The sequence below is a fragment of the Carcharhinus amblyrhynchos genome, chromosome 7 (genome assembly GCF_965287045.1).
Source record: "Carcharhinus amblyrhynchos chromosome 7, sCarAmb.v2.hapA, whole genome shotgun sequence".
Lineage (NCBI taxonomy): Eukaryota > Metazoa > Chordata > Chondrichthyes > Carcharhiniformes > Carcharhinidae > Carcharhinus > Carcharhinus amblyrhynchos.
The window spans coordinates 113,043,474-113,069,758 of record NC_137330.1 but is presented as its reverse complement, the minus strand read 5'-3'; the positions used below and the strand labels follow the sequence as shown (position 1 = coordinate 113,069,758).

At 43.2% G+C, this 26,285-nt stretch overlaps 2 protein-coding genes and 1 long non-coding RNA gene across 6 annotated transcripts in view; 2 read left to right on the top strand and 1 right to left on the bottom strand.

Annotated features, from left to right (window-relative positions):
• Positions 1-26,285, top strand: part of LOC145345225 (uncharacterized) — a 790,615-nt gene that overhangs the window by 333,020 nt on the left and 431,310 nt on the right. The gene's annotated exons all lie outside the window — the stretch shown is intronic.
• Positions 1,204-25,231, top strand: mrpl33 (mitochondrial ribosomal protein L33). 2 transcript variants are annotated; one of them, XM_080192979.1, is made up of 4 exons: positions 1,204-1,231; positions 1,694-1,712; positions 19,278-19,384; positions 25,000-25,231. In XM_080192979.1, the coding sequence occupies exons 1-4, from the start codon at positions 1,219-1,221 to the stop codon at positions 25,047-25,049; spliced, it is 189 nt and encodes a 62-aa protein (XP_080049105.1). In that variant the 5' UTR covers positions 1,204-1,218; the 3' UTR covers positions 25,050-25,231. The 2 variants fall into 2 exon arrangements, with proteins under 2 accessions (XP_080049105.1, XP_080049106.1); XM_080192980.1 differs by lacking the exons at positions 1,204-1,231; positions 1,694-1,712 and adding an exon at positions 2,283-2,308.
• Positions 25,152-26,285, bottom strand: part of rbks (ribokinase) — a 161,598-nt gene continuing 160,464 nt past the window's right edge. For all 3 annotated transcript variants that reach the window (XM_080192976.1, XM_080192978.1, XM_080192977.1), the window contains one exon: positions 25,152-25,433. In XM_080192976.1, coding sequence (XP_080049102.1) covers positions 25,260-25,433 — 174 coding nt within the window. In that variant the 3' untranslated portion in view covers positions 25,152-25,259. The remainder of the gene's footprint in view (positions 25,434-26,285) is intronic.

Genomic DNA, 26,285 nt, shown 5'->3' with positions numbered 1-26,285 from the left:
TAGACATGGGACTTTTTTCTCTGGAGCATAGGAGGCTGAGGGGTGACCTTATAGAGGTCTATAGAATAATGAAGGGCACAGATCAGCTAGAGGCCATAGGTTTAAGATGAGAAGGGAGAGGTACAAGAGTGCCCAGAAGGGCAATTTTTTCACACTGGTGAGTGTCTGGAACAAGGTGCCAGAGGTGGTAGTAAAGGCGAGTACAATTTTGTCTTTTAAAATGCATTTAGATAGTTACGTGGGTACGATGGGTATAGAGGGCAATTGGGATTAGCTTAGGGGCTTTAAAAAAAAGGACGGCATGGACAAGTTGGGCCGAAAGTCCTGTTTCCATGCTGTTTCTATGCCACCTGGAGGAAACCCATGTAGACATGGGAAGAACATGCAGATAGGGATCCAAACCGGGAATTGAACCCAGGTCTCTGGCGCTGTGAGGCAGTAGTGCTGACCACTGTGCCACTTGGAGTACTTTTCCATATTCTATAACGTTCAATTTTTGTACTCTACTTCTATAATAGGTAAATAGAAATAAAAATACTTCCTTACCCTATCTGGGTCTGACGTTCTTTCAGCAGTCAACAAGGCCCAGAGACGGCCTTCAGCAGTGCTGCTGTTGAGCAGGCTTAAGCTGGCATAAAGTTTAACATGAAGACTAAAAGCAAAATACTGCTGACACTGGAAATCTAAAATAAGAATTAAAGCTGGAAAAATTTAGCAAGTCATGCTGCACCTGTGGAGAGAAACAGAGTTAGCATTTCAGATTGACCCTTCAGAACTTGTGGTTGAGTTCTGATGAAAGTACATCAGGTTAAAACTTCAGTCTTTTTTATTCTTAAACATTATAAAAGATTTTATATTTCTTGAATTTTTTTTTACCCCTCCCCTCTTTATATAGTTTTAGTCATCCTTTAATGTTTACCAGAACAGGTAGACCCAACACTGCAACATTCTGTCAGCAATACATTTGAGGAGTGGTCCAGATTCAATTCTACAGCGCAAATCCTGAACAGTAGTCTTCTGACTCCAAAGCATGTGTACAACCACCTATGCCACATTGATAGGTGTTGAAGTAGTGACTCAGTTCAGGCATTTGTTATCTTTAACCAACATAGGAAGTATATTTTACTTTATTCTGATCCCACATACGCCACTCTCGGCCTGCTGCTCTGTCTGTGGCATCCTTGGTCTTGTTGCTGTGCCTGCAACGCTTGCAGTGCAATGTTCATTTTGAGTAATGGCTAAACAGATACTTACTTACATGTATTGGTCATAAACTGTTCTGCTGTAAGGCTCTGTTCCTATCACTAGGTGATGCTGATATTCTGTGTTAAGTGCACGAGTGAGGAGCTCCTAGCAGCACCTGTCATTGAATTTTATTCCACTTTATTGAATATCATTCAAGCTAAAAGGCAACTCTAACAGATTGATTACAAGGGAGTCGTCCAATATGTGATTAATGTCACAAGAATGAAAAATATACTCGAGAATTGTGTTAATTAACTATTGAATACAGTGAATTTTCCTGAGGAGTCTCTATTGTGGATTTGTGGTGTGGGGCACATTGGATTTTGTAAATGGTTATTTTATTAAAATACTGATTTTGTTCAAATTGTAATGTAGCTCTGAAGCTGAGTATGTTTAAGTGAACTAATATTCTTTCTTCCTTTCTTTTTTTAATGTTGGACAATTGCAGTTGCCAAGAGCAAATCAAAGTAAGTCAATACTTGTATTATTTACAAAACAATATAATCATTGTTAATAATTACAAAAAATACTAAAGTTTTTTTTTTGCCTCTATTTTTATCAAGGATCACTTTATTAGGGGACTAGAGGGTGTTGTGGAGATAAATTGCAGCACTTTTCACATTGCTGCCAGTGTGGTTGGTGAACAGTCATGCCAGCTTACGAAACATACAAATTAGGAGCAGGAAATAGTAGCAAGGTGGGCACAAGTCTTCCAGATATCATTAAATACCATGCAGGTGCCTGGGGATTGGAGAAAGACTTCTGTTACTCCTACAGTCAAATAAAGGAACAAATGTGACTCAAACCATTGTGTATGACACCCATTATGTGGGTATGGTGAAGGGAAGTCCTTGTCTTAGATAAGATTCTGGTACATCTGCACGGAAAATTAATCATTAAATGAAAGTTAATATTGATTCAGAAAGGGGATACCTTGCAATTTAAATTGTTGCATTTTCCTGAGGGTGTAACAACTCGTTGAGAGAGCAGTGTCTGTGGAGTATTTGGATCTCAGTAAAGTCTCTGATATAGTCTTCCCGGAAAGAGTGATAATGAAAATAAAGTTAGTGGATATTAGAGGCAGTATTTTGCATTGGCTATGCCATTGGATGATTCATAGAAGCCAGAGGGTGTTGGTTGAGGGAGAACATGGAGTTCCATGGCACATTTTGGGGAACTATTTTGTTCACCATCTTCATCGATAGTCTGTTGCTCTGGATCACAAAAAATGTAATGGTTTAATAGCAAATATGCAAGGTAGAAAATTCCAAGCCCGAACAGGTTAAACTCAAGCAGGATTTGAGTACGTTTGGGAATTGGTCAGGTTGGTGGCAAATGATTTTATGCAGGAAAATGCCTCAAGTTCCCCAGCACTGGTGCTTTCTTTGCTTCATGTCTGGTGCTGTTGTAGGCTCATTAACTGTTATGATTAGTTAAGAAATTCATTATCAGTGTGTTACATGACTAATGGTGAATTAGATGGACTTTGATCATTTTCATTTAGCAGTTCCTATGTTATCATAAGCCAAGCAATGATGTGAGTAATGTTGGAATTGGGGGAATTACTTTTGTCAAAAAAAAATTTCCGATGACTTGTAAATGGTCTGTAAATTCATTGCTGGAGCAGCACAGTGGTTAGCACTGCTGCCTCACAGTGCCATGGACCTGAATTTGATTCCTGCTTAGGGTCACTGTATGTGAGGACTTTGTACGTCCTCCCAGTGTCTGTGTGGGTTTCCTCCCACACACCAAAGATGTGCGGGTTAGGTGGATTCGCCATGCTTAGTTGCCCCTTAGTGTCAGAGAGGTATGCAGGGTAAATACATGGGGCTACAGGGATGAGGCCTAGGTTGGATTATTGTAGTTGCAGGCTTGATGAGCCAAATGGCCTCTTTCTGCACTGCAGGGATTCTATGATATGGTAGAGAATCATGGGAAGATCCTTGATCTGGCCCTAAGTTTGCGTCAAGTTAGTGGGTGAGTTTCGTGTCCCCTTATAGAAAATGCATATGTTTGGACATCAGATAATTACCAAACTGGGCAGTGATTTGATATTCCTTGAATACAATGGGACTGTCAATACTCACTGTTGAGAATGAGGAAATACTCCATTGGTGAAATGCTAGAATGTAGCCAGTAGCAGTAGAACCATATACCTGGGAGGGAATGGAGATAATAGGAAAGAAACTATGACCTAATTCCCTGGACCTCCTTGGGCTGCTATATATTCTGGACTGTCACGGTGGATCCACTGCTGGGGTATGCTAGAGCAGCCCTGTGATTCCACAATAACTTTTCTGTACTTATTGAGTACCTACTTTTAACACAGGAGTGGGAGATCCACACTCTCTCTCCCTTTAATATGGTGAAGTGATAAAGACATGTTGTCTCGCTCTGTCTCCATACAGTGGGATGGGAAATCCACAGTCTCTTCAGCAATGCCTTCTATCTTGATCCCATTACTTGGCAGCAAGAAACATTAACTTGCACAACAATAGGCCAGGGTGATATGCTGCTACATTTAGCTCTATATGTAGAACATCAGCGTACAGATGCCGTGCTTCAGCAATCCAATTTTAAAAGATGTCAATGTATAAACACAGCCTGATAGCATGCAGTGTTAGTTTGTATTTGCTTATTTTAAAATGGTGTTGATATGATGATCTAGGTGAAAGGTTAGGAGCAAAAACCCCTTTCACACTATATTTTAATTGGCGGGCCAAGCTTGTGAATCACATCCCTGGATCAGCAGTGTGGGGGAGAGGGTTTCTATAATCTTACTGGTATTTCATTGAAGAGTGAGCGTGAGTTTTGCTTCAAACACACCTTTCATCTGGCCAGGTTTGCAGATTTTTTAGTGGCACTATTTCAGAGGCACCTGTAGCTAGGGCAGGGCTGGTCAGGAACACAAGGAAATCCGTCGCGTTTTAGTGTGTATAAAGTTGTGGTTTGAAGGGTTTGGTCTTTTCTATTATCATTTGCTGTAGGAAATAGTTCACTTTGTGTACGTCAGAGCCAGTTCACTGTAATTATTGTGCTTGTTTCCATTTCAGCAGTAACTATTTGCATTACTTACTGTTTGTCCTTCTGATGGTCTTGTGCTTCTCATTTTTTTGATATCTTTTTATCAGTTGCACTTTGTTTTTCTTCTAATTATTTTTGAGTCACTTCCTTTTTGGAGGAAATTATTCATGTGTTATATTTCTCATTTGGTGGTGGGAGGGAGCCAAAATGGTTGTTCCTCAGTTGCTGTCAGTGGCACTCTGCACCCCCAGTCAGGATTTCTCTCACTTATAGAATGGCTGCTTTATAAGTGAAGAGTCACTGAAGTGATTTCAGATCCTTATACAATGCCAATTTCAACTTTGCTGGTTCCTCAACCCCCACCCCCCAAACTGGTCCTAAGACATGATCTTTAAAGTTTATTTATTGGTGCCACAAGTAAGCTTACATTAACACTGCAGTGAAGTTACTGTGAAAATCCCCTAATCGCCACATGCCAGTACCTGTTCGAACCAGCACATCTTTGGACTGTGGGACGAAACCGGGGAAGTTGTTAGAGTCAATAATCAAGGATTTCATAACTTGGCAATTGGAAGGCAGTGGTATAACCAGACAAAGTCAGCATGGATTTACAAACGGGAAGTCATGCTTGACGAATCTATAGGAATTCTTTGAAGATGTAACTAGTAGAGTTGACCAAGGAGAACCAGTGGATGTGGCTTAGTTAGACTTTCAGAGGGCTTTTGACAAGTTTTTACATAGCAGACTACTTTGTAAAGTTAAAGCACATGGGATTGCAGGTAATGTCTTGAGATAGAGAGGAAGCAAAGAGTTGACGTAAATAGATCTTTTTCTGATTGGCAGTCAGTGACTAGCGGGGTTCTGCAGGGATCTATGCTAGAATCCCGACTATTTACATTCATAATTAATGATTTGGAAGCGAGTACTGAATGTATTATCTCCACATTTGCAGATGAGACTAAGTTGGGTGAGAGGGTGAGTTGTGAGGAGAATGCAGAGATGCTTCAGTGTGATTTGGATGGGCTGAGTGTGTGGGCATCTGCATGGCAGATGCAGTATAATGTGGATAAATGTGAGGTTAATCCACTTTGGTAGCAATAGTAGGAAGCCAGATTATAACTTGAATGGGTGAAAATTTAGAGAGGTGGTTACTCAATAAGACCTTGCAGTCCTCGTGCATCAATCCATAAGACCATAAGGTATAAGATCAGAAATAGCGCACTAGGCCCATTGAGTCTGCTCCACTATTCAATTATGGCTGATATTTTTCTCATCCCCATTCTCCTGCCTTTTCCCCATAACCCTGACCTCCTTATTAATCGAGAACCTATCTATCTCTGTCTTAAAGACACTGAATGACTCGGCCTCCACAGCCTTCTGTGGCAAAGAGTTCCATGGATTTACCACTCTCTGGCTGAAAATATTCTTCCTCATCTTGGTTTTAAAGGATTGTCCCTTTACCATGAGGTTGTGCCCTCTGGTTCTTGTTTTTCCTACATCCTCTCCATGTCCATTCTACCCAGGCCTTGCAGTATCCTGTAAGATCCCTCCTCATCCTTCTAAACTCTAACGAGTACAAACCCAGAGTCCTCAACTGTTCCCCATATGACAAGCTCTTCATTCCAGGGATCATTCTTGTGAACCTCCTCTGGACCCTTTTCCAAGGCCAGCACATAGATATGGGACCCAAAACTGCTCACAATACTCCAAATATGGTCTGACCAGAGCCTTATACAGCCTCAGAAATACATCCTTGCTCTTGTATTCTAGCTCTCTCAACATGAATGCTAACGTTGCATTTGCCTTCCTAACTGCTGACTGAACTGCACGTTAACCTTAAGAGAATCTTGAACAATGACTCCCAGTCGCTAAAAGTAAGTGTGCAGTAACAGCAGGCAGTAAAGAAGGCAAATGGTATGTTGGCCTTCATAGCGAGAGGATTTGAGGTTAGGGATGTTTTGCCACAGTTGAGCAGGGTTCGTGAGGTCACACCTGGAATATTTTGTGCAGTTTTGGTGTCCTTATCTGAGGAAGGATGTTCTTACTATAGAGGAAGTACAGCGAACCTTTACCAGGCTAATTCCTGAGATGGCAGATCAGTCATATGAGAAGAGACTAAGTCAATTAGGATTATATTCACTGGAGTTTAGAAGAGTGAGAGGGGATCTCATAATAACTTATAAAATTCTAACATGATTAGACAGGGTAGATTCAGAAAGAATGTTCCCAATGTGGGAGAGTTCAGAACTCGGGGTCATAGTTTGAGGATAAGGGGTAAACCTTTTAGAACTGAGGTGAGGAGAAATTTCTTCACCCAGAGGATGGTGAATGTGTTGAATTCACTACCGAAGAATTTAGGTGAGGCCAACATGTTGTCTAATTACAAGAAAAAATTAGATTTAGCTCTTGGGACTCGAAGGATATGGGGGAAGGGGTGTCAATGATCGGCCATGATCAAATGAATGGCGGAGCAGGCTCGAAGGGCTGAATGGCTAATCCTGCTTCTTGTTTCTATGTTTCACCTGGAGGAAACCCATGCAGACATGGGGAGAAGTTGCAGACTTCACAAAGACAATGGCCCAAGCTGGGAATCAAACCTGGGTCTCTGGCATTGTGAGGCAGCAGTGCTAACCAGTGTGCCACCGTGCTGCCCCATGATCCTCATGAATCTAAAGCTGTCCATCTCTGGCTAGAATCTGTCAGGATGTCCAAGATGGACTGAATGAAGCATTATACCTTTGATGGGTACATCAACCCACCACTATCAAAAATAGGTGCATTTGTTCTTTAAATGCTTGGATTTAGGGGCACAGCCTCGAACGAGTAAAACCATCAGTTAAATAAAAGCAAATTACTGCAGATGCTGGAATCTGAAACCGAAAGAGAAAATCTGGAAAATCTCAGCAGATCTGGCAGCATCTGTAAGGAGAGAAAAGATTTGATGTTTTGAGTCCAGATGACCCTTTGTCAAAGCTAAAAGGCATAGAATGTGGGAGATATTTATACTGTAAGAGAAAGGAATGAAAAATTAGTCATAGCCACAAAAAACCAGGAGAAAGACTAAGAGGAGCTAAGAGAGACTATAGAGAGAACAAAAGGTGTGAATGGCCCAACAGCAGAGAAGCTGAAATCAGAGGGTAAACTGTGACAGATGAAGATATAGGGGAGAAGGGGGAGATGACTGGGAGAGAGGTAAAATTGAGAAAAGCCGGGGGGGGGGGAAAGGAAGCCACTGGTTTAATCACCGATGAAAATATGATTTGATTTGATTTATTATTGTCACATGTATTAACATAGTGAAAAGTATTGTTTTTTTTTGCATGCTACACAGACAAAACATTCTGTTTATAGAGAAGGAGATGAGAGAGTGCAGAATGTAGTGTTATAGTCATAGCTAGGGTATAGAGAAAGGTCAACTTAATGCAAGGTAGGTCCGTTCAAAAATCTGACAGCAGCAGAGATGTTCTTGAGTCAGTTAGTATGTGACCTCAGACTTTTTCCTGATGGAAGTAGGTGGAAGAGAGAATGTTCAGGGTGCACGGGTCCCTTGATTATGCTGGCTGCTTTGGGAGGCAGTGGGAAGTGTAGACAGAGTTAGTGGATGAGAGGCTGGTTTGCATGATGGATTGGCCTACATTCATGACCTTTTTGTAGTTCCGTGTGATCTTGGGCAGAGCAGGAGCCATACCAAACTGATACAACCAGAAAGAATGCTTTCCACGGTGCATCTGTAAAAGTTGGTGAGAATCGTAGCTAACATGCCAAATTTCCTTAGTTTTCTGAGAAAGTAGAAGCATTGGTGGGCTTTCTTAACAATAGTGTCGGCATGGGGGGACTGGAACAGGTTGTTGGGGATCTGGACACCTAAAAACCTGATGCTCTTGACCATTTCTGTTTCACCCCCGTTGATGTAGACAGGGACATGTTCTCCTCTACACTTCCTGAAGTCAATGACAATCTCCTTCACTTTGTTGACATTGAGGGAGAGATTATTGTTGCCCACCAGTTTACCAGATTCTCTCATTCCTGTACTCTGTCTCAACATTGTTTGAGATCCGACCCACTATGGTGGTGTCGTCAGCAAACTTGAAATCAAAGAACAAAATCAGCCTGGGAAACAGGCCCTTCGGCCCAACAAACCCGCGCCGCCATCTCAACACCACCAGTCCACCTCTCCACCCACGACCCCTGTCTAATGTTTTATGGCCATCCAGATTGAGGGAAACTGATTTAGGGACAATTTATTCCTGCCAATCAGCCTAACAGCACATCTTTGGGGTGTGGGAGGAAACCGGAGCACCCGGAGAAAACCCATGCAAGCACGGGGAGAATGCGCAAACTCCCACAGATACCGGCCCAAATCCATGTGTCTGCACAGCAATCAGCGATAGTCACTGAGCTGTCGTGTTGCCCAGTATCTTGTCCAGTTTAGGCACACACTAACGACATGAAGCACTAGGCCAATCTCGAACAACCAAGAGCAGCCCCAGTACGACCCATCGTGTGTATGCCCCTCGTTGGACACGAGGTGGACCGACTCAAAACCTGTGAATGAAAAGAGAAAAAACATTATTATCATATCATATCCATTTACATTACCAGGGACGCCCCAATGCTAATGACCCTTATTTAAAAGGATCTCCTATATCCACCCATCTCCAACTCAGTCATGTGCCTGTCTAAGTTACTCTTAAAGGACTCTAGCGTGTTTGCCTCCACCACCTTACTTGGCAGAGCATTCCATACCCCTACTACCCTCTGTGTGAAAAACCTCCCTCTAATATCTGTGTTGTACCTCTCCCCCCTCACCTTAAGTCCATGGCCCCTTGTCCTACGTGTCTCTATTATAGGAAATAGCTTACCTCTGTTTATCTATACCCTTCATAATCTTATATACCTCTATTAGATCCCCCCTCAGTCGGCGTCTTTCAAGGGAAAAGAGCCCCAATTTCTTCAATCTTTCCTCATACCCCAGTCCTTCCATACCAGGCAACATCCTGTAAACCTCCTCTGCACTCTCTCCAGAGTCTACATAAGAACATAAGAAATAGGAGCAGGAGTAGGCCATCTAGCCCTTCGAGCCTGCCCCGCCATTCAATAAGATCATGGCTGATCTGTTGCTGCTCAGTTCCACTTTCCCGCCCTCTCCCCATAACCCTTAATCCCCTCTCTTATCACGTCCTTCCGATAGTAAGGCGACCAGAACTGGATGCAGCACTCCAAATGCGGCCTAACCAATGTTCTGTACAACTGCAACATTAGACTCCAGCTCTTGTATTCTATACCCCTTCCTATAAAGGCTAACATACCATAGGCTTTCTTCACCACACTCTCCACTTGCACTGCCACCTTCAAAGACTTGTGCACTTGCACCCTCAGGTCTCGCTGTGATTCTATACTCCTTATGGGCTTACCCTTTATCATATAACTTCCCCCTACATTATTCCGGCCAAAATGCATCACCTCACATTTATCCGGATTAAACTCCATTTGCCACCTATCTGCTCAATCAACCAGCCTATCAATATCCCGCTGTATTGCCAAACACTGCTCCTCACCGCCCGTCAATCTAGCCATCTTGGTGTCATCAGCAAATTTGCTGATCACACCACCTACTCCCTCTTCCAAATCATTTATATACACTACAAAGAGAAGAGGTCCCAGTACCAAGTCCTGCGGCACACCACTAGTGACAGACCTCCAGCTAGAAAAAGACCCCTCCACTACTACTCTCTGACTCCTCTTTGCAAGCCAGTTCTCTACCCATCTAGATACCTGACCACATATCCCATGAGCTTTAATCTTCTGTACCAGCCTACCATGAGGGACTTTGTCAAGCGCCTTACTGAAATCCATATAGACGACATCAATGGCTCGACCTTCGTCAACTATTTTTGTCACCTCCTCAAAGAATTCTACCAGATTTGTAAGGCAAGACTTCCCCTTGACAAAGCCATGCTGCGTATCCTTAATCAGATCGCAACGCTCCAAGTGCGCATACATCCTACCCCTAAGAATCCTCTCCATCAACTTACCTACCACTGACGTTAAACTCACCGGCCTATAGTTACCCGGGCTATCCCTCCTACCCTTTTTAAACAACGGTACCACGTTCGCTATCCTCCAGTCCTCTGGGACCTCACCTGTGTCCAAAGAAGAGACAAAGATTTGCGTCAGAGGCCCAGCAATCTCATCCCTCACCTCTCTAAGCAGCCTAGGATAAATGCAATCAGGCCCCAGAGATTTATCGGTTTTAATGCCCTCTAAAAGCCCTAACACCTCTTCCCTCGTAATCGATAGATCTTTCAATTGATCTACCGCTCCCTCAGTGACCGTACTAGACATCAAGCCCCTCTCCTTCGTGAATACCGACACAAAGTATTCATTCAGGATCTTCCCTATTCCCTCTGCCTCTAAGCACAATTCCCCACGCCGGTCCCTGAGAGGACCGATTTTACCCCAAGCTACCCTTTTGTTCTTAAGATAGGAGTAAAACGCCTTTGGATTCTCCTTAATCCTACCTGCCAAAGCCATCTCATGCCCCCTCTTTGCTCTCCTAACTCCCCGTTTGAGATCCCTCCTACTCTCTCTGTATTCCTCCAACACTCTCTCCGTTCCCAGCTGCTTAGACCTGACATACGCCTCTTGTTTCTTCCTAACCAGGTCTTCTATATCTCTAGTAATCCACGGTTCCCTAATCCTACCTTTCCCATCCTTTCTCCTAACCGGCACATGCCTTTCCTGCACCCATTGCAGTTTTCCCTTGAAAGACTCCCACATGCCTAACGTGGTCTTGCCTTCCAACAGCCTATCCCAGTCTGTATCCCTAAGCTCCTGCCTAATCTGGCTGTATCTAGCCTTCCCCCAATTTAGCACCCTCCCCTTAGGACAGCACTCATCTTTTTCCATTCGTATCCTAAAGTAGACGGAGTTGTGGTCGCTATTAGCCACATGTTCGCCTACCGCAACCTCAACCACCTGACCCGGTTCATTTCCCAGAACTAAATCCAGTATTGCCCCCTCTGTAGTCGGGCTATCTACATACTGTTGCAAGGACCCTTCCAATACACATCTTATGAATTCCTCCCCATCAGACACCCCAGCTCTAGGCACCTTCCAATCCACCCCAGGGAGATTAAAATCTCCCACTACAACAACCCTATTCTTCCTACACTTATCCAAAATGTCCCTACATATACCCTCTCTCACTGCCCGCGGGCTATCGGGCGGCCTATAGTACACTCCTAGCATAGTAATGGCCCCCTTCCTATTCCTCAACTCCACCCACAGAGACTCAATTTCCAACCCCTCCATGTTATCCTCCCTGTGCACCGCTGTGATCTGCTCCCTAACTAAGAGCGCCACTCCCCCTCCTCTTTTCAACCCTCCCCTATCACACCTAAAACACTTATACCCTGGAACATTTAGCTGCCAGTCCTGCCCCTCCTTTAACCACGTCTCTGTCACTGCCACCACATCTAAATTCCTCGCGAACGTCAAGGCCCTAAGTTCATCCAACTTTCTCATCACACTCCTTGCATTAAAACAGATGCACCTAAGACCCTCAGGCCCTCTTGGATCCTCCTTCTCCTGGGGGATTTTCCTATCAACTAGACTTACCCTGACCTCCAACTCACTCCCAGTGCCTGAGCTGTCTCTCTCCTCCCCACAAATTGGAGGAGAATTTGACCGCACAGTCATAGATGTATAAGGAGTACAGTAGGGGGCTGAGAACACCTGTGTTGAGGATGATCATGGAGGAACTGTTGTTGCCTATCCTTACTGATTATGGTCTGTGAGTTAGGAAGTTCAGGATACAGTCACAGAGAGAGGTACTGAGCCCCAGGCCAAGAAGTTTGGAGATGAGTTTTGTGGGAATAGTGTTGAAGGCTCAGCTGTAGTAAATAAACAGGAGTCTGACATAGATGTCCTTATTATCTAGGTGTTCCAGATTTGAGTACAGGGCCAGGGAGATGGTGTCTGCTGTGGATCTGTTGCAGCGGTAGACAAACTGTAGTGGATCCAGGTAATCCGGGAGGCTGGAATTGATTCGTGCCATGACTAACCTTTCGAAGCACTTCGTAACGATGGAGTGTGGAGGGATGGGCAGTGTGGGGGAGAGAGGTAAACTTGAGCAAAAGAGGGGAAAGGGAAGCCACCAGTTCTTTGGTCTAATCACTGATGAAAATGTGGTAAAAATCAGATCCTGTAGTTAGCAATCCAATTCTATCCTGATCGTGTGTTTTGTCCCACAGGTGAAGAAAATGGGGTGTTATTTATCATCACCAATTCCACCTCTCTACACAGGGACTTTAGAGAATCATTTTCATCAACAAAGAGCAACTGAAGAACTATCTTGCTTCCATGCAGCCTGTTACTTCAATTTTTTTCTTGCATCTAAAAATGTTAATTCATTGGAATATAAGTTTGAATTAAACCATTTTTCAAACTCAAATTTGAGTGGTGAAGTGGGCTATATTTTAGTTATAGGAATCGATGGCACTGGGATTATGTTACTGGACTCGTGACCCAGAGGCCTGAGCTAATGATACAGGAACAGGCTCCTATTTTCTCCATGTACGCATTGTTTAGAAATGACTTAATGAGTTCAAATCCCACCGCAACAGCTGAGGAATTTAAATTCAGTTAATAATTAAATCTGGAATAAGAAGCTACTATCTGTAATGCTGACCATCTATCTACCAGAAGGTCTGACTCACTGATGTCTCTTGGGGGGAGGAAATCTGCCCTCCTCACCCGGTCTGGTCTGTACAGAACTGTTCTGTAGCATCATAGAATCCCTGCAGTGCAAAAGGAGGCCATTCAGCCCAATTGGTTCTGCGTTGACTCAGCATCTCATCCAGGCCCATCCCCACCCTATTCCTGTAAACCCACTAATCCCCCTATCCTGTACATCTTGGGACACTAAGGGGCAATTTAGCATGGCCAATTCACCTAACCTGCACATCTTTGCATTGTTGACAAAGGGTCACCTAGACTCGAAACGTCCACTCTTTCCTTACAGATGCTGCCAGATTTTCCAGCATTTTCTCCTTTGGTTGCACACCTTTGGAATGTGGGTGGAAACTGGAGCACCCGGAGAGGTGGAAACGTACAAACTTCACACGGGCAATCACTCAAGGCCAGAATCAAACCCGGGTCCCTAGTGCTATGAAGCGGCGGTGCTAACAACCTTGCCGCCCAAGAAAGATCATTTAGATCGGAAACTTCAATCTGTTTTTCTCTCTCCACAGATGCTGCCAGACCTGCTGAGTTTATCCAGCGTTTTGTGTTGTTGTTTCAGATTTCCAGCATCTGCAGTATTTTACTTTTGTTCTTAAGGAAATAAGCTAAGTTTTGCAGCAGCACTATCTGAAGAGAGGTTTTTCCGGTTTGTCTCCTCTTCAATGTAATATGAGACCAGAGGTATTCAGATGATGAGAGTTGATTGTTATGCCAACCTCCCTACATTGTACAAATGGAGTCATTTAGAGGGATCAAATCCATTCAGTGTCTGCTTTTAGTCCAATCTGAAATGTGGAAGTATTTTACTCAAAGGCTGTTATTATCTTAAGCCCTGTATGCATTGTCTAGAAATGACCTCACTGCAGGGTTTTATTGGTGTAACTGGGTCTAATGTATGTTTGCTAAGCCTAGTTATCACTCTAAACTGTCTCACCCTTGTATTCAGTGAGGTTTTGACATTGACAAATGGAGATATGGGAAAAGATCTTGGATCAACCATTGGCAAGAACGTAGCTTGTGTAAGACCAGAAAAAACCGTTTTGAGCCATCTGGTCTGTGTTGGAGATTAGGAAAGATTTTTAATAATAAATGATAGTCACTAGTTCCTAAATCTTAATTTTCAACTCTCAATGCTGAGTTTCTGTAATCATTTCATATGTTTGTTGACTGCTCTTTAAGTCAAACTCTCAATTTTTCAATTAGCATGATTGTTCACAATGTGGATTTACGTGGATTTTTTTTTTCAGTTTGTTTGCAGTGTGTAGGTGATGGTGGTAAGGCTGCATTTGGTACCACCTTCCCCTGAGGGGGAGGGGCTTTCTCCTTGAACTTGCTGCAGTGATGGTCTCATGATGATGTGTTGGTTAGGAATTCCAGGATTTTGACCCAGTTTTAAGTTTATTTATCAGTGTCACAAGTAGGCTTACATTAACGCTGCGATGAAGTTACTGTGAAAATCCCCCTGTCGCCATACTCCAATGCCTGTTCGAGTGCACCGAGGGAGAATTTAGCATGGCCAGTGTGCCTAACCAGCACATCTTTCAGACTGTGGGAGGAAACAGCAGCGCCCGGAGGAAACCCACCCAGACACAAGGAGAATGTGCAGGCAGCACACAGACAGTGACCCAAGCCAGGAATCAAACTCGGGTCCTGGGTGTTGTGAGGCAGCAGTGCTAACTACTGTGCCGCCGTGCTGCCCAGTGACTATGAAGGCTTGGCAGTACATGACGAGGTGAAGCTGGTTTGTGATTGGAGGGTATGTTTGAGTGTTGGTCTTCCAATAATTTTGCCGCTCTCATCTTTCTTGATAGTCTCACAACACCAGATTAAACTCCAGCAGGTTTATCTGGAATCACGAGCTTTCGGAGCACTGCTCCTTCATCAGTTAAGTGGAAGAGCAACACTCGCAAAGCTTGTGATTCCAAATAAACCTGTTGGACTTTAACCAGATGTTGTGAGACTTTTTACTGTGCCCATCCCAGTCCAACGCTGGCATCTCCACATCTGTCGCCATGGTAGAGGCAGAGAGGTGCTGTCAATGGAAGCTTGGTGCACTCTATTCCATTGGACAGTTGGTACAACAGTAACACTAGACCAGTGATGGAGGGACTGGTTTTCAGACCACTCAGAGGGACACTGGTCAATCAAACATCTCTGTCCTGGGTGGTGTTGACCTTTGGGTACTGCAGCTGCTTGAGGAACATTCAATCACACTCTGCCTGTCAATCAAACCTTATAGGAGTGAGGTTTATGTGGAGTTGTGTCCACAATTAGATTAGCAATGATCTTACTGAATGGCAGAGCAGGCACGAGTGGCTGAATGGCCTTCTGCTCCTAATTTGAATATTCATAGTGTGGTGTACATTTCCAAACACTACAGTGCTACTGTGAAAGATTAAACTGTTACAAATGCTTAAAGTGTACCAGATTCCCTTGCTATTTTTAATGCATGTTAAGGGTTTATACAATATCGCACGGCATAATTTCTAGGCTTTAGCGTATTACGTATCTCAGAAACATTATGGGTTTTAATGAATGAAAGCGTTGTGACTCAGGCTATGGGCTTGTGTTGTTGGATTGACTGTGAAAGGCAATAAACAGCTCCAGTGACCTTTAGTCAGTGTACACAAACCATCACACTTCATACACTCCCGATGGGTGCAGATTCGAAGTATTCTGTTGTATTTTTAGTACCCATTGGTAAGGTACCAAGACTTTTAGTACACTCATGCTGTTGACAAGGGTAACGTTCTGACAAAGTTACTGGAAGTATATGATATCCCTGTCATCATCTAAAGGGTTGTTATTAAGGCTGTTGTTAACTCCTTTGCTAAGACCAGTTTATGGTCAGTCTGAGTTTCATGGCAATGCGCAAGTTGGAAGGTCACAGATTTGATTCCTGACTACTGTGAGCTTACACCTTCTGATGTGGCCAGCAGGTTGGAATAGTGGCACGGCTGCCTCATAGTGCCAGGGACCTGGGTTTGATTCGCGGCTTGGGTCACTGTCTATGGGGAATTTGCACACTCTTCCCATGTCTGCGTGGATTTCCTCCCACAGTCCAAAAAAACGTGCTGATTAGGTGAATTGACCATGCTGAATTCTCCCTCAATGTACTTGAACAGGTGCCGGACTGTGGCGACTTGGGGATTTTCACAGTAACTTCATTGCAGTGTTAATGTAAGCCTACTTGTGACAATAATTAAACTTTTAAAATCTTTGTGTCTGAGGGCGCATTAAGAAGCTTCACAACACCAGGTTAAAGTCCAACAGGTTTATTTGGTAGCATGAGCTTTCAGAGCAGTTGGACTTTAATTTGGTGTTTTGAGACTTCTTACTGTCCCCACCCAAGTCCAACGCTGGCATCCCCACATCACCTCTGAGGGGAGAGAGAGTTAAATACCATTGAGTATTCCTCTCCTGCCTAGTATCCAGTGACTCCTGCTAGGTGGCTGCTGTAAGAGGGCAGGCTTTTGTTCTGCAGTGATGCACCTCCCACTGAAATAATGTCCCAATATCATTCAGAGTCATCTGTGAAGAATGGAGTTGAGATGTGAGAAGAAGGTGAGGGAAGAAAATGTCAAATCGTGTTTTTAAATCACATTTCTGAGAAGTTGATTACCTCCTGCTATTATTTAAATGTGTTACATTGGCTACACCTAATTCGTGGAAAGTGAAGATTTTATTTTAACCCTTGAGTGGTGTGTATATTAGTGGTGTATTTTAACTCTTGAGTAACTGCTCTTGTGGGCAGTACAGTGGCGTAGTGGTTAGTAGTGCTGCCTCACAGCACCAGGGACCTGGGTTCGATTCCCAGCTTGGGTCACTGTCTGTGGAGTTTGCACATTCTCTCTGTGTCTGCATGGGTTTCCTCAGGGTGCTCCGGTTTCCTCCTGCAGTTTGAAAGATGTTCTGGTTTGGTGCATTGACCTGAACTGGCACCGGACTGTGGCTATTGGGGGAATTTCACAGTAACTTCATTGCAGCGTTAATGTAAGCCTTATTTGTGATTAATAAATCATTGAGACATATAAGATGATGAATGGGATGGATAGGATAGAGGTGGAGAGACTCTTCCCGCTCAGAAAGGACAGTAGGACTAGGGGGCATAGCCCCAAGATAAAGGAGGGGCGGTTTAGAACGGAGTTGAGGAGGAACTTCTTCACTCAAAGGGTAGTGAATCTCTGGAATTCTCTGCCCGTTGAAGTGGTGGAGGCTGCCTCGCTAAATATTTTTAAGACGCGGGTTGATGGGTTTTTGATAAGCGAGGGGATTAAGGGTTATGGGGAGAGGGCGGGAATGTGGAACTGAGCCACGACAGATCAGCCGTGATCTTATTGAATGGCGGGGCAGGCTCGAAGGGCTAGATGGCCTACTCCTGCTCCTATTTCTTATGTTCTTAAATAAAACCATTAAACTTTAAGAGGGAGTAATTTATGAGACAAAGTTTATCTTTTGAGTTCTATTTAAAGAAAAGAATTAAGAAATGCCCAATTTGAAAATACCTCTAGTAGATAAATGATTTTCAGTAAGGGTATAGTAATATTATCATTATGTTACTGGATTAATGATCTGGAGACATAAGTTTATATCCCATCATGGCAGTTGGGAAAACTAAATTCAAAGAAATAAATCTGGATTAAAGCTTGAATCAGTAATAGTGACCATGAAACTCCTAAATTCCTGCTGGTTCTGCTGTCATGAATTCCTGCTGGTTCATCAGTGTCCTTTAGAATCAGAGAATCTCTACAGTACAGAAGGAGGCCATTTGGCCCATCGAGTCTGTGTACAGACCACAATCCCACCCAGGCCCTATTCCCATAACCCTCATTTACCCTGGTAATCCCCCTAACACTAGGATCAATTTAATATGGCCAATCAACCTAACTCCCACATCTTTGAAGGGTGGGAGGAAACCGGAGCACCCAGAGGAAACCCACGTAGACACAGAGAGAAAGTGCAAACTCCACACAGACAGTGACCCGAGGCTGGAATTGAACCTGGGTGCCTGGCATTGAGTGCTAACCACTGTGCCGCCCTCCTTTAGTTTTCCTTCAAGGAAGGAAAAATGCCATTCATATTACGTCTGGCTTATATGTGACTCTCTTAATTGCCTTCTAAAATGGCCTAGCGAGACATTTATTTATATGAAAATGCTATGTGTGGAGTTTGCACATTCTCCCATGTCTACGTGGATTTCCTCTGGGTCCTCCAGTTTCCTCCCACACTCCAAATAAATGTTGGCTTTCCCCAGCAACACCCACATCCCATGTAATGATGACGAAAAGTGGGAAAATTGGGGATTAATGGGCTCATCCTAAAATGTTGTGTATTATGCCTCCATTTTCACATTCTCATATTGGGAATCACTTCCTACAATGGATTGCACCAATGCTGTCCCTTTGACAGCTGGCCTGCTTCTGTGAGACCAACCACAACTAATGCAAAACATCATGTTCCATACTCTGATCATCTCTGACCTCACCCAGCATAATTTTATGGCTCCTAGCATAAAGCTACACAACAGCAAATTAGCCCTGGTCCTTCACTTTGTCATTGCAGGCCACTCCTTACCAATGACAGGGAGATGGTGGCACAGTGATATCATCGCTGGACTAGTAGTCTAGAGACCCAGGGTTATGACCCAAGGACCGGGTTTCGAATCCTACCAGGGCAGATGGCGAAATTTGAATTTGATTAAAAATATGGAATTAAAAAGTCTAACGATGACCATGAAACCATTGTCGATTGTCGTAAAAATCTCTCTGATTCACTAATGTCCTTTACGGAAGGAAATCTGCCATCCTTACCAAGTCTGGCCTCGAGATTCACAAGCAATAATTGCCCTCTAAAGTGTCTAGCAAACCACTCAATTCAAGGGTAATTAGGGATTGGGAATAAATGCTGGCCCACCCAATAATGCCCACATCCCCTGAATTAAAAAAAAACTTTTAAAAGCACAGTTGCCACGTAAATATTGATCCTTTCTTCCAATTCCCCACCATGTCGAAGCCTGTTAGCTAATACCTTCCATCGTGTCACTTCCTTTCCCGCCTTGCAGAAGCCTCCTAAGAACTCTTCTCTTTGGCTGTGCTGTTCCCTGCATCCACTTTTCCACTCATATAATGACCCTTCCTTTTAAAGCACTGAGACAAAGTTCTGTGAGGAATGTTAAAGAAATATAATTGTTCACTGATAAATGTCGGTTTGGCTCCCTTACTAGCAGAGAAGGATCTCACTCGTGTTGCGTTGAATTTTCCCAGGTCCATCCTTGTGAGAATGGTGAGTGCAGCTGGAAGTGGCTACTGCTTCAATGCAAAGAGGAGCCGGTTACGGGAAAAATTAATCCTGAGGAAACACGATCCTATAGGTAAATTGTAATGTGTAACTGTGGCAGCTGGATGGAGAATGTCTCATGAGTTGGTGCAGTCTTTAGGCACCCTTTACTGATGTCAATAACTCTTACCACTTCATTTTAAATTATAGTTCTAGCCAGCCATTCCTTATAGAAATCATAGAAGCTTATCTATCATATGTTAAAAATGTTACATCCACGCACTCTACCCTAATTATATTTTTCCCTCTAACACCAATTCATCTGAATTCTACACATGATCTTGATTTATTTGTGAAACACCATGAAAGATTGACTGATACTCAAAATATTCACTCTCTGAATTGCTATCTTGCTAACAAAATGGTCTAATACGGTACAGAACGTCAAACAGCACATTGCATCTCTATTCTTGTCCTCTGTTGGCAGTGGTCAGTGTGCACAACATATTGCCAACTGAAAATGGGATGACTCATTACAAGTCAGAAACAGGCTGCTCAGCCAACCAGTCCAAGTTGTTATTTATTCTCCACACAAACGGTGGTCCTAATCCCATCTGCCTGCACTATATTCATTTCCCTTTTTACCCTTTTCCTTCAGCTACTTACCTGTCTTGTTCTTAAATGTCAACCTGGTTTTTGTTTCAAGTATTCACTCTGATAATGCATTCCACAGCCTCTCAATCCTGTATGTGTGCGTGTGTATGTGCCTTAAAGTTTCTCACAGTAACTACACCAACAGTGCTGGCCTGAGAAGGAGTTTGAATCCTTCTTGTTGACATTTGCAGGCTGGTTCTGTACAGCAGTGTGATACTCACTTCCCCTTCATCTGTGACACTCAGGAGACTGGCTCTGGGTTTCCTTCCACCGTCTGCTAGTTTAGGCACAGCTTTCCCTAGGGGGTGAGTCTGTTGTGCTGCTTGGCAAATCAACCAAAAAGCATTACAGATATCTGAGAATTTGCAATCAGTGTCTGTGTGACTCCTTACTGTAGAGGATTTGGACCACGGAAAGTTAGATCTAAACAAGGCACAGGGTATTGGCTTTATTGTAATCTTTTTATAACTGGTCTTGAATTTCATTTAGTAAATTGGTACTGGACTTTGTAAGTACATAGAACAGCACAGTGCAACACAGGAGCAAGCCTTTCAGTCCATGATGTGCCGAACACGATGCCAAATTAAACTAATCCCTGCCGCTTGTCCTTGGTCCTTATCCATATATTCCTTGCATATTCATGTGCTTATCTAAAAGGCCCCTATCATTATCTGCCTGCACCACTGTTTGTGATTGGAATCCACTGTTAGATTAAGTAATCCAGGCCAGATAACAATAACGTTCCCTGTACAGTTTTTCAGTAACGTGCCTTCAGCCCTACAAAAATCTCAGTGCTCCTCCAATTTTGGCCTCTTGCATATCCCCGATTATTTTTCAAAAAATCGCTTCATTATTGGCAGCCAACCTGAGGCATTCCACCGCTAAACCTCTCCACTTCTGTCTCCCTCCTTCTTTCTCTCTTCCATTAGAATTCTCCTTAGAACCTACTTCTTTGAATGAAGCTTTTGTTATCTGTCCTATTATCATGTAACATGGCTCAGGATGTTACTTAATGGTATTCCTGTGAAATGCCGAGGGATGTTTTAAAGGCACTATATAAATGCATATTTTTGTTGTAACCCACATGGTTGCACGGTGGTTAGCATGGCTGCCTCACAGCACCAGGGACCTGGGTTTGATTCCAGCTTGGGTCACTGTGTGGATGCTGCACATTCTCCCTGACTGCGTGGGTTTCCTCTGGGTGCTCGTTTCCTACCACAGTCCAAAAGGTGTGCATTGGCCATGACAAATTCTTCCTCACTGTACCTGAGCAGGAGCTAGAGTGTGGCAACTAGGGCATTTTCACAGTATCTTCACTGCAGTGTTAATGTAAGCCTTGTGACACTAATAAATGGAAAAAAAAGTTCCTAGAAGAATATTTTCCTACCTAGCACCTGAGTAATATGGTGATGTTCTTTTTACAAGGGCATTTCTTATGATCTTGGTTCAACAGGCCACCAAGTTTAGTGCTGTGAACACTCGCCCATTAGAAGCAGTGAATCATCAAAAAACATTAGCTCAGACTTTCCGATGAGGATCGTAAATCCTATTTCTGACACTGAACAGACAATGAGAAAAGCACACAGCTTCCTCCCAATTTTTCTGAGGGAAGATTCTTCACATCCAACTGAATGCATCAAATTTTGTAGGAAGCTGGTCAGAGAATTGGTGCAGGAGCCACGCTCCCTTTTTACGGCACTACCTGTTGTATTCTGATAAACATAGAAATCCTACAGTGCAGAATGAGGCCATTCGGCCCATCGAGTCTGCACCAACCATTCTGGAACGGATAGGGGATTGACGGACTGGCAGAAGGCAGAGAATGAGTTTAAAGGGGTCTTTTTCAGGATGGCAGCCAGTGACTAGTGGTGTATCTTGGGTCAGTGCTGAGACCACAACTTTTTCACAATACACATTAACGATTTGGAGGAAGGAACTGAAGGCATTGTTGCTAAGTTTGCAGATGATATAAAGATATGTAGAGGGACAGGTAGTTTTGGGGAAGCAAGGGAGCTGCAGAACGATTTGGACAGGTCAGTAGAGTGGGCAAAGAAGTGGCAGATGGAATACAATGTGAAAAAGTGTGAGGTTATGCACTTTGGAAGGGGGAATGGAGACATAGACTATTTTCTAAATGGGAAAATGCTTAGTAATCAGAAACACAAAGGGACTTGGGAGTCATTGTTGAAGATTCTCTTCAGGTTAATGTGCAGTTCAGTCAGCAGTTAGGAAGGCAAATGCAATGTTAGCATTCATGTCGTGAGGGCTAGAATACAAGAACAGGGACGTACGTCTGAGGCTTATAAGGCTTTGGTCAGACCTAATTTGGAGAACTGTGAGCAGTTTTGGGCTCCATATCTAAGGAAGGATGTGATGGCCTTGGAAAGGTTCCAGAGGATTTTCACAAGAATGATCCCTGGAATGAAGAGCTTGTCGTATGAGGAACGATTGTGGATTCTGGGTCTGTACTTGGAGTTTGGAAAGATGAGGAGGGATCTTATTGAAACTTATAGGATACTGCAAAGCCTGGATAGAATAGACGTGGACAGGATGTTTCCACTAGTAGGAAAAACTAGAACCATAGAGCAAAACCTCAGGCTAAAGGGATGATCCTTTAAAACAGAGATGAGGAGGAATTTCTTCATCCAGAGAGTGATGAATTTGTGGAATTCTTTGCCGCAGAAGGCTGTGGAGGCCATGCTGTGAGGCAGCAGTGCCAGCCATTGTGCCACACACTTTTAGCAGGAATCAGGACAGGGAACGATTTTTATAAGGCCTGGACGTTGAATGTTTTTCTCATCTTACAGTAAGGAGTGGATCAGTTACTTTCTCAGTCCTGGATGTGATTCTCCAAATAGCAAAGAAAAGCGTTCTGATAATCTGTTGCTATGTGATGATATAATATTCTAATCCTTCACTAAACATGTATCCACTCATGGAAACAATTGGACATCAGTTGTGGCAGGACATTGGTTTGGGTGTGTTTCCTTTTTTTAAAGAAAAAAACCTCATGCTGCTTACATCATGCATTTGAGACTTTTAAATGATAGGTGCGGTTCCAAAGAAAAATTAGGCATAAGAAGGGCTGAGAAAATATTTGCGCACTGTGCAGTACTTCAGAGCTGGGCTGTGGTACAGAGTCTCCTCTTACTTGTTAAAACTTGAAAGACCCAAGGGCTTAGTGTTATTGCAAGTGTCATGTTATTGTAAACTGAACTCTGAGGGCACTTCCATGCAGAGCTTTTGGCTTGAAGTGGTTTTGGAAAACTTTATTTTCAGCGCTGGTAAACATTTTAACTTGCGCTGTTGAAATTGCTCTAATGGGCAAAATGGAGTTATTTACTTTCTTACACTTACGTAATCACTCCATTTGGTTACTTCTTTCTCCCCTTCACCTTTGAGAGAAGAAATGGCATCAGTGTCTTAAACTAAGGCCCTTTGAATACATGGTGCTGAGTTCATATTAAATTATTTGTCTTTTAAATAGAGATATCTGGTTATTTTCATTGTGTTTCTGTTAAGACTGCACACAGATGAAATTCGTACCAATGCGCAATATTGCGTGTCAGCACTGGAGCTTAATTTCAAGGGACAACAGCTTCCTTCACCAACTAGTGTGGCGGGGGGCAGGGGTGGTGGTGGTGGTGTGTGTGGGAACCAAAAGGTAGGCGTAGATGGGTCAGATTCAGATCAGGAAATGGGAGTGAGGATATCAGTTAGTGATGTAGGCAGTAATTTGGAAAGACAAAAGAAACAAGGGTTAAATAGCACCCAGCAGAGAAAATTGACAGGGTCGAGCTGTTTTCCTTTAATGCAAGGAGTGTTACAAACAAGACAGATGAACTAAGGGCAAAGATAGATGCATGGCAGCACAATATTGTACCATAACTGAAATCTAGCTAAAGGAGGAGCAAAATTGGCAGCTCAATATCCCTTGATATAGAGTTTTCAGGCAGAATAAAGTAGGTGACCAAAAGGAGGGGAATAGCATTATTGATTAAATAATCAATTACACCTGCCACTCAACTGAGTGTGAGTAAAGCATTTAGGGAGGTCAAACAGTAAGAGGGACCACACAATAAACATGAATATATTGAGGGGTGGATGAAGTGACAGATCATAGCATGCATGTGCAGAGCTCCCTGAAGTTAGTACTATAGCTAGATTTGTCTGTTAAAAAAGGCATATGAAATGTTCTCCTTCATTGTCAGAGGAGAGAATACAAAAGTAAGGATATAATGATGGAACTAGATGAGACACTGGGGAGGCCACAACTGGAATAATTCTTGTCACATTAAAGGAAGCACATAATTGCTGTGGAGTGATGCAGATAAGATTTACTCAAGTGATGCCAGGGCTGAAGAATTGTAGCTATGAGGAGAGATCAGGGTATTTTCCTTGGAACAGAGAAGGCTGAGGGGTGACATGATTGAGGTATACAAAATTGTGAAGGGGTAGAGATAAAATAGGAATCTGTTTCCCTTGACAGAGAGTTCAAGAACCAGGAGTCATATATTCAAGATCAGTGGCAGTAGGTGTAGAGGGGACATGAGGAAAAACTTTTTTTACACAGAGGATGGTGGGTGTCTGGAATTTGCTGACCAAGTTGGTGATGGAGGCAGAGATCCTAAACTCTTTCAGAAAGATCCAGACTGAGCCCTGCATCTTAAGTGCCGTAAGTTACGGGGCTATGGGCTGGGTGCAGGAAGATGGGATTAAAAAGGACACTTGGGTCTTTGGATCAGCATGGACAAGATGGGCCAAATGGCCCCCTTCTGTGCTGCATAATGATCATGGTTCTGTGGTTTATTGGCATAGCTATTAGTAAAATATGTCCTTTTTTACCATTTTAAACAAAATTCTAGCTATTAGCTGGATGTTCAGTAAAAGCAGACAAGGTGAGATGTTTGTGCTATAACTTGCTAAGCAACTGCAGCATATATGATCCCACATCTGTTGTTCTGTGTGATCAGTTGAATTACAAGCAACTGCTAACTTGCGACCAATTTGTTTTAATACTGCTATATCGTAATCACGATTTTGTTTCCCTTGCAGTGAACAAGCACGTCCTTTTCTTTGAAAAGAAGAAGATCAGGTCAATCTGATGCAGGGAGCTCAAATGGACTGACTTTGTACAAAAACAATTTAAACACAAAAGGTGATGTTGACATTTCCAAAGGAGACAATAACATGACATGGGAAATATCACACTTCTGCATTTTTATTTACAAACTGTTATTTTAATTAAAAAAACAATAAAGTATGGATACTGCCATCCATTTCTTCATCTTTTCCTGAAACGCAGTTTTTTCCCCCTAGAAGAGTTCCTGTGGGAGCTGTGCTCTGTAGGGGTAGCTGACTTGCGTTCCTTGTGATTGAACGCTCACCGAGGCGATGTCACAGGCCCTTCTGCTCATTTCTTCCAGCTCCATACAAGGATAGTAAGCCATGTAGAATGCCAGAGCACCCACAAAGCTGTCACCTGCACCCTTAAAAATAAGTTTTAAAAAAATTAGTTTTTTTGTTCTCATTGACTTGAAGATCTAATTCATTTTGTGAGCTGTGATATATTTTCCTGCCGTTTTGTGTAACTGCCTTTGGTAACCAGCATGAAGTTCAGGCTTACTCTCCCTCCCTACTCTTTGTTGGGAAATAGCCTATCAGGTAACGGGGAGGCCTGCTCAGATTATGAACATGGACCATGCTATTCCCAACAGAGATGTGGGCACCTCCAGAGATAGCAGTGACGCAAGGTGGTAAATTCTATTGCCTCCCGAACAGATTCACAAACAGAATTCCCAGTGAAACAAAATTGCACAATTCATTAGCCCATAACTTCCTTGTGGTCAGATTGTCAATTAGAGCAATTTACCTTGCTACATGTCTGGACTGGGAGGTGTCCCGTGCAGGGCTCTTTAAAATAGTTACCGAAGCTTGAAAGAAGTGCAAGAAAAAGCCATTCCAGTAAGCGGAGGGTAATACTGACAGAAACATCCAAATTGCTTTGTCGAATGGTTCCCAATCCTGCGTAATTGGAAGTCGGCACTTCTGGATAATTGCTTATCTGGAAATTTCCAACAGGAATTCCCTATTGCATCACAGGCGTACCCCCTTCCTCCCCCCATCCCAAATGCGATACTGAGGAGCCATGACATTCTGACCCGCTGTATACTTTTTATAAATCCAGCAGATTTGAAACCTGACCACATTTACAGTGAACTTACTAAAATGGTGTAGGATAGACTGTCATTTAAAATAAAGCTCGAACAACCAAGAGTGTAATAATCAGGTTCAATCCACCACTTGGCTTGCCGTTTCCATGTACAATTCAGATTGTTTGG

Coding starts and splice junctions, on each gene's coding strand:
- mrpl33 (XM_080192979.1), top strand. Junction 19,385..24,999: donor GAGGAAACACGATCCTATAG/GTAAATTGTAAT, acceptor TTTCCCTTGCAG/TGAACAAGCACGTCCTTTTC.